The 8013-nt window shown below is 41.6% G+C and overlaps 1 protein-coding gene across 2 annotated transcripts in view; it reads right to left on the bottom strand.

The window, feature by feature from the left end:
* Positions 1–6: 6 nt before the first annotated feature.
* Sdcbp (syndecan binding protein) overlaps positions 7–8013 on the bottom strand; it is a 25814-nt gene continuing 17807 nt past the window's right edge. For both annotated transcript variants that reach the window (XM_005362287.2, XM_005362288.2), the window contains exons 6-9: positions 5721–5896; positions 3268–3439; positions 826–917; positions 7–94 (exon numbers count right to left, since the gene is read on the bottom strand). In XM_005362287.2, coding sequence (XP_005362344.1) covers positions 40–94; positions 826–917; positions 3268–3439; positions 5721–5896 — 495 coding nt within the window. In that variant the 3' untranslated portion in view covers positions 7–39. The remainder of the gene's footprint in view (positions 95–825; positions 918–3267; positions 3440–5720; positions 5897–8013) is intronic.

Here is an 8013-nt window from a genome sequence, read left to right as displayed (position 1 = left end):
AACTAGAAACATTCAGCTGTGATGTGTTGTACAGGGTTATTAAACTTCGGGAATGGTGTGATCCATCAGGCTTTTCATAATGCTTGGTGCCATCCTACAAGAGAGCCAATCATTTAACACATGACTTATGTCAAGAATGCCATGTTAATCCAAGACAACCCCGATTCCAGTTTAGCACTGTTGTTATCGATGAGTCTGGGGGATGAAGGAAAAGGTCCTTAAATGAGCTCAGAGCTAAGGAACTGATAACTGAGTTGTCGGAGACTGTCCGCACCAGGGTAGCCAGGCTAGAGAAGGTGCGAGTTCTTTATGTTAAGACTGGCAGTTTAATTAAAATAAAATAGCAAAAAAGGCTATGATGAGTCAGAAGAAAAGGGGGAGAAGGGACCTACCAATAGTTAAAAAGACAAGTCTATTTCAAGAGTAGCTAGCTGCACTCTTCCCGAATAGATCAAGATTTCATTACAATGGTTATGCTTATATATCTTCCAAATCTCTCACACATGTTATATAAGGACTCTGAATGAAAGGTTTCCAAGACATCGTGGTAACTATACAGAGAGTCGGAAAGCTCTGGACAGACTCACCCTTGCTTGCCCTTATTAACTCTCATGGACTGTATATACTCAGTCCCAGAGGATAGAGAGCAAGCACCATGCACCTCTCTGCCTCCTGAGAGACACGGGAAAGACAAGAAATCCCTGTCATGACTATATGACTAAAATATATGTAACTATAATATGACTATAGCAGAACTGCAGACTGAAAGTAGTGTTTACATTTATGTCAGGTGACCACAAGTGTAAAATAGAGCTGTCCACTTACCGTTTAATAATATGTTCGAAGATAAAAGCAGGCATGATTGTAATGGTAACTACAGTCCCAGCTGTTGAGAGTATGTCTGCAATCTGAGAGTCCTAATGAAACGTAACAGAATTTAATAAAGATAAAACTGTAATTGTTAGGTAATATCTCTGTAGTCTGAATTTTAAATTTAATCTTACACCCATTTTTTTTAAAGTTGAGGGTACTGAACAAAATCCTTTCCATACTCAAGAATGGAGAGCTCGCCCCATATACAGTCAACCATATTCTAGAATTTATGAATTATGGTCTTACTTAAAACCTTAAGATCTTAAGATAGTCTTAATTCAAGAATTTATAAGCCGAGCATGCTTTCACATGCCTCTGAGCCAGCACTGCAGAGGCAGGATAGCCAGGGCTATGTAGAGAGTCCCTGTCTCCAAAAAAAAAAACAAAAAACCCCACAAAAACTTTATAGATCAAAACAGAGTCAACTTCCTGCTGCCTTCTGGTCAAGATAGAGCCAGCTTCACGTCTGCCTGCATGCTGCCATGCTCCCTTCGTGACTATAAAGGACTGAACTATGTCTCTTCACAGCAAATTAGAAACCCAAACTAAGACAGAAGCTGGTCCCAGGGACTGAGGTATAACTGTGTATGTCTGGAGGAATTTGGACTGTGGTGCTTTGGGAAGCAGTGGAATGCTTTAACCCCTGCTTAATGAGGCAGACTGGTAGGAGGAGCATGGAAGATTTGAAATGTTGGGAGCTGGCTCAAAAGGTTTCAGTGTAGAATTTTAGTCTGTTGCCTTGAAATCGCTCTTGTGATATTTTGGTGAAGACAGTGGCTACCTTTTATCCTTCTCTGAAGAGTCTACCTGAGACTAAAGTGAAGTTTTGGATTAATTCCCATGACAGAAGAAATTTCAAAACAGCCTAGTATAGACATTGTTGTATGGTTTTTAGTGGTAAGTCTAATGAAGGTTTATATTGAAAAAGTGCAAGCTGAGCAGGATAAATTACAAAATGTAAATTTTGAGGAGAAAAAGGGTACCAGGAAGTGGAATGGAGCTAAATCCTCTGTTAAAGGAGATAAGTGAATTAAATGGAATAAAGACAGTGGTGGCCTCGGGGTAAGATCCCACCCAGCTAAGTCTCCAACTTGTGAAAAGGAACTGAAGAAAAGCTTAGAGTCAGGTGTGGTGGGGCACACCTTTAATCCCAGCACTTGAGAGGCAGAAGCAGGCGGATCTACAGAGTTTCAGAAAGCTGGTGAAAATGTACTGAAAGGGGAACAGGGCATGTTCCAGCCCCAGTAAGCAGCAGAACTTGGCAGTTCAGAACAAGATTCTGGCTTTAGAGCCAAGGATAAAATAAAGGAGTTTTTGAATAAAGCCGCTGAGGCCAGGCACATGTCAGGGTTGTCCCTGTATGGAGGCCCAGAGATACCATTGTGTGAAGATGGAGCCTGTTACAGATACCAGTCACGGGACACCTGCTGAGGAGAGCTGCTAACAGGGAATGGAAACAGACCAAGAGAAAGAAGTGTGTTGCAGTCAACAAAGCTGAATAGGGTTAATGGAGATGAGAGTCTTTTGACATCAGACATGGAGTTTGCCCAGCTGGTTTTCAGTCTTGCTTTGGGTATTTCTTCACTATGCTCCTTTCCCTACATTCTGGAATGGTGACGTATATCCTGTGCAAATTTGGACGTATGTGATCTGCTTTTTGATTGTATAGGGGATTATAGTTAAGAGACTGCATAAAAGCTTTTGGGGGTCAGGGAGTAGAATGTGTTGGTTTGGAAGAAAATAGCCCCCGAAGGGAGTGGGGACTGTTAGGTGGTATGTGACCTAGCTGGAGGAAGTGTGTCACTGTGGGGGTAGTCTCTGAACTTTCATATGCTCAGGATATCACCCAGTGTGTGAGTCAACTTCCTGATGCCTTTTTGTCAAGATGTAGCCAGCTCCACATTTGCCTGTATGTCACCATGCTCCCCTTCATGATCACAATGGACTGGACCTCTGAAACTGTTAAGCGACCTACCCCCAATTTGTAAGTGTTACCATGGTCATGGTGTCTCTTCACAGCAATAAAAACCCAACTAAGAAAAAAACCTATAAAAACAAAGTATTAATATATACCAAGACTTATTCCTTTTCTGTATTTCTAGAGTGGAAAAGTTGGACATTCATCCATTCAGAATGTCTAAAAATGTCCCTGCCTATGTCTCCACAGTATTTTAGCCCTGAGGGAATACCAAGTCACCTTGGTATGGGAAAGAAAATTTCAGGTAACATCTCGGAATTCTTTCTGTGATGGTCTAGGACCACCGCTAGCCAGAGCCCCAGCTCCTGCACTTAACTCTGACCAAGTCTCAGTGTCTGAGGGCCATCACAAAACTCATGCCACCTGAATGACGTTTGTTTGTTTATTTTTAAACCAGGGTCCAGTGCGCTCCTTACCTTCAAGCCAATGACGTTCTGCCCATTGATCTCACAGATGTGATGATCAGTGAGGAGACCATTTCTGGCAGCAGAACTGTCTTTCACTATGGATGTGATCTTTCCACTTTTAAAGATAAAGCCAACATGCCCGCTGCTGTCCTTATGCATAGTGATTGTCCGCTCAAAGGGCCTGTAAGCAGAGGGGTTGGGCTACACTGAAACTTCTTTCACATTTCAACAGACACGACACACCACAACCTGCCACATGGATATTTTGTTATATTAAGTGCTAACTGTTTCTAATAATTTATTATGACATGGGACACCTCAGTAGCCTTTTTCAATCTCATCACTTGACTGACTTGCTAAACCTTACTCTTACTGTAAAAATCTAAAACGTTCCCACTTCTAGAAAATACAGGGGATGCTCTTCAAGATACTGGAGTTCATCACTTGACTGACTTGCTAAACCTTACTCTTACTGTAAAAATCTAAAACGTTCCCACTTCTAGAAAATACAGGGGATGCTCTTCAAGATACTGGAGTCAACAACTCTACTAGAACACCATTAGCAAAGGAACTACCCACCCAGTACCAACAGATGGAGCTGACTGTCCACAGCATGGACGCCTACCAGCCACACCTCAAACAAGAGGCTGACCTCCAGAACTGACAAAGAGCTGCAGACATAAATACCAAGGAAATAAACCCACCAATCAACAAATGGACAACTGAACTCAATAAACATTTTTTTAAAAAAATGCAGAATGTCTAGTAGCTATTTTAAAAAGTTCAGCCAGGCAGTGATGGTGCACACCTTTAGTCTCAGCCAGCACTTGAGAGGCAGAGACAGGGGAATTTGAGGCCAGCCTGGTCTACAGAGTGAGTTCCAGCCAGGGCTACACAGACAAACCCTGTCTTGAAAAAAAAAAAAAGTTCAATATTACTAGCCACCAAGGAAATGCAAATTAGAACTACTTTGGAATATTAGTTAACTCATCACAATGGCTACTATCAAAAAATGGGGGGAGGGACGCAAGCTAACACAGCAACTGTGGAAGTAAGTATGGAAGTTTCTCAAGAAATTAAAAATAGAACTACCACGTGATCCCACTACTTCACTCCTGGGCAGGCACCCAGAGACTCCATACCTTACTATGGATATCTATACTTAGTGCTACTTATTCACTATAGCAACCAACCAGAACTAACCTAGATGTCCATCAAAAGGTGAACTAGCAAAAACTAAGTGTGTGTGCATATGTGTAAAATATATTCATAAAATTTGTAAGAAAAATGGCCTTAGAATGTTTACTATTATTCAAAGTAACAAAATCTTAGGAAATAAATACATTCTTTATAAGCAGAACCTAGCCAATAATATACATGTGTATGTTTATATATTGTAATATGTAACATATTACTGTGTATATAAACATATACACACACATGCAAATGTACATAACACATGTAAAAAAGAACAAGAAGAGTAAATATAAGGACACAAGGAAGGACTGAATTCAGGCAGTGAACCTGAGTTAAACACAAATAGAAATAACTGGTTGGTTTTTTTTTTCCTAGTTCTTACTCTCACGGATTTGTTTATGGTGCTGGGTCTCAAAAAGTATATTCCACAGTGAAAACATAAAATCAAGTGAAGGTCCATAGTTTCTGTTCCAAGCAGCGACTCTGTGTAGAGATTCACTGAGATTCTGGGACTGGATAATTTCAACATGTGATTTTTTTTTTATTTACAACTTTAACATTTTTAAAAATGACGCAGGTGGCTCTGTGCATGAGTGCAGGTGCCTATGAAGAAAGCAGGTGTTGGAGCCCCTGGAGTTACAGGCAACTGGGCCCTTCCCAGCTGGGGTCCTTCCTTCGGAAGAACAGTGTGAACTTAACCAGAGACCCTGCTAGCCCTGGGCTAACTCTGTAATTCTGCTTAGATATTTAAAAAAAATTACAAATGTCCATTTTCAATTTCTCATATATTTAGGAATTCAGTAAATTTTTTTAGACGAATGTCATTTTCATTTTAAGATAAAAATAGACTATCACCCTCTTTTACTTAATTGCACAAACATGCCAGAGACCAGATTTGGTTTAAAAATTGAGTTCTTGGGAATTCTGTGGACCATTTCAGTCCTCACAACAAAGGGCCCTGGCATGGGATGTTAAACAGTGGGCTGCAGAGGGAGCCTGCAGCTGCTTTACTGTGTCAGCACTCCTCTAGCTCACATCCTTCCTAAAGACAGACCGACTGGTAAGGTGTGGTAAAGGATCTATGCAAAATCTAGAATCTAACTATGTAGGAAAAATCTGCAGCCCACAACTGCAAGACTGTAACGAATCAACATTTTCTTTAAAAAAAGAAAAAGGGGGGAAAAAAAGCAGAAGTAGAAAACTGTATTTACAGAACCCTAAAAAGTGCAGGCTTGAATCTGCACTCACTGTTGGTGAGAGCTCACCTGTCACGAATGATCATGGTGATCTTCTCTCCAAATGCCTGCTTGAGCACCTTGTGAGCCTTATCAGAGCTCCATCCTGCACAGTTGTCGCCGTTGATCTGCAGTACCTGGTCCCCAAATCTCAGTCCAACCAAGGAGGCTGGAGAATTAGCCTGGACTAGCTGAACAAATATACCCTAGATAAAAAGAAAATAAATATCCTTTACCACTGCTCTGGCTGAAAAGGTAGCTGATCAGAAATCTTCCTAGTATTGTGTGGTATGCCAGGTCATTCCTTAAAAAGAAACAAAACTTTATTAAAACAATAACATCTGAAAAACAAAACAAAAAATAGATCTCAGTCCTATCTGAGCAACCTCGGCCACATCACCCTCCCTAGACTTTACCCGGTGCAAACCTCTACATACAGGAACTGGTCACATCAAGCACCGCATGTCTGGTGAGTTATTTTACTGCTTAAAGAAAAAGTCGGGCCTGGGCAGATGGCTCAGCAGTTAAAAGCACTTGCTACAGAGAACTCGGGTTCAGTTCCTAGCACCAATATGGTGGCTCACAACCATGTGTGGCTCCAGTTCCAAGGGAGCTGGTGTCACTGTCTAACTTCAGTACCAAGCATATATGTGGTGTACACACATACGTACAACCAACACTCAAAACATAAAATTAAATAAATTTTAAAAATGAATGATAGTTTGGGGTAATAATTCCATGTTTTTAGCTCAAAGACCATTTTACTATCTCTTAAAGTATCAATAAGGCTAAAATGATAAGCATGTTAACTATAACATGGATACTTAAGAATAAATTCAGAAAAGTACCTCTAACAACTAAGTCTCATATTCATATCATACTTATGTAAATTCAATTAGATGTTGAACCAAATACAAACATAAAAGAGCAGGGCTAAGGACATGCGGACACATCTGCACAGTCAGATCTTCCCTACAATCTAAGGTGGGCAGACACGATCCTTCCATGGGGTGGAATGAACAGGCACCTGCTGAGCAGACGAGGATGGTGCCAGAGGCCCTGAGCATCTCTGCTGCAGTGGACTGCACACACGGAGAAGGAAGGACCTCGGTGAGGCCAGGGCTTTACAACAGCACAGTGACGTGTCCTGAACATGTGCTGAGGGCTGCACACAATCACGCCCCCAGCCCCTCAAGTGCAAAGGTGGCGGACGCTGCCATTTCCTGCCACCACTGGCCTCAGGCAGCTAGAGGGCATGCCACACGTGTTTTGTCTGTGCAAAGTTGGACTCACTGAACTAAGGTGCAGTAAGACTGCAACAGAATCCAGTAAGATAATGGCTATAAAAAAGAAAAAAATCATAAACAGGTTTCTGGGACCACCACGTCCATAACATTTTAAGACAGCTGAAAAACCTGGCTTCATGTCTGTACTGTGACAATGGGGAGTCACTGCCTGAATTACAAAGAACTTGTTCACAAATGGCCTGTCAGGTTCAAATTTTATACACAGAAATAACAAATTTGCAAAACTATCCCACAAATTAATTATCACTTAGTGTGGTAGTATGAATGTATTTGGCCCCATAAACCCTTAGGGTTTATGCCACTATTGGGAGGTGGGGCCTTGTTGGAGGAGGATGGCTGACACACACTTTAATCCAGACCTTGAGGCTGGAGGGCACACTTTAATCTGGGCCACACCTCCTGTTGGAAATGTGTCACTGTGGGGCGGGCTTTGAGGTCTTTTTTTTTTCCTTTGGTGGCGCACACCTTTAATCCCAGCAGTTGAGCAGTTGAGAGGCAGAGATAGGCAGATCCAGTCTCCACGTACATATCATAGTGCGTGCATGCATGTGTTCACATACATATTAAATAAATAAATGTTTTTAAAAATGTTTAAGATGGGGGAAGGTTGGACACATGTCTTACAAGTCCAAATGGATTAAAGACCTCAATATCAGTCCGAACACACTGAACCTGATAGAAGAGAAAGTGTGAAGTACTCTACAACACATGGGCACAGGAGACCACTTCCTATGTATTGAGGTCTTTTCTTCAAGCTTCACTCAGTCTGACAGTTGACTTCCTGCTGCCTCCAAGACTAGGACATCTGGCTATTTCCCCAGCACTATGCCTGCCTGCTGCCACCATGCTTCCTGCCAGAATGGACTGAATCAAATGTTCCCTTTGTAAGGGTGTCTCTTCACAGCTATAGTAAACCCGAAGACACTGGTTTAAATGTTAAATGTTCCCTTTGTAAAGGTGTCTCTTCACAGCTACAGTAAGCCTTAAAACACTGGTTTAAATGTTAAATGTTCCCT

Source organism: Microtus ochrogaster, linkage group LG5 (genome assembly GCF_000317375.1).
Source record: "Microtus ochrogaster isolate Prairie Vole_2 linkage group LG5, MicOch1.0, whole genome shotgun sequence".
Classification (NCBI taxonomy): Eukaryota; Metazoa; Chordata; class Mammalia; order Rodentia; family Cricetidae; genus Microtus; species Microtus ochrogaster.
This window is presented reverse-complemented; position numbering and strand designations above follow the sequence as displayed.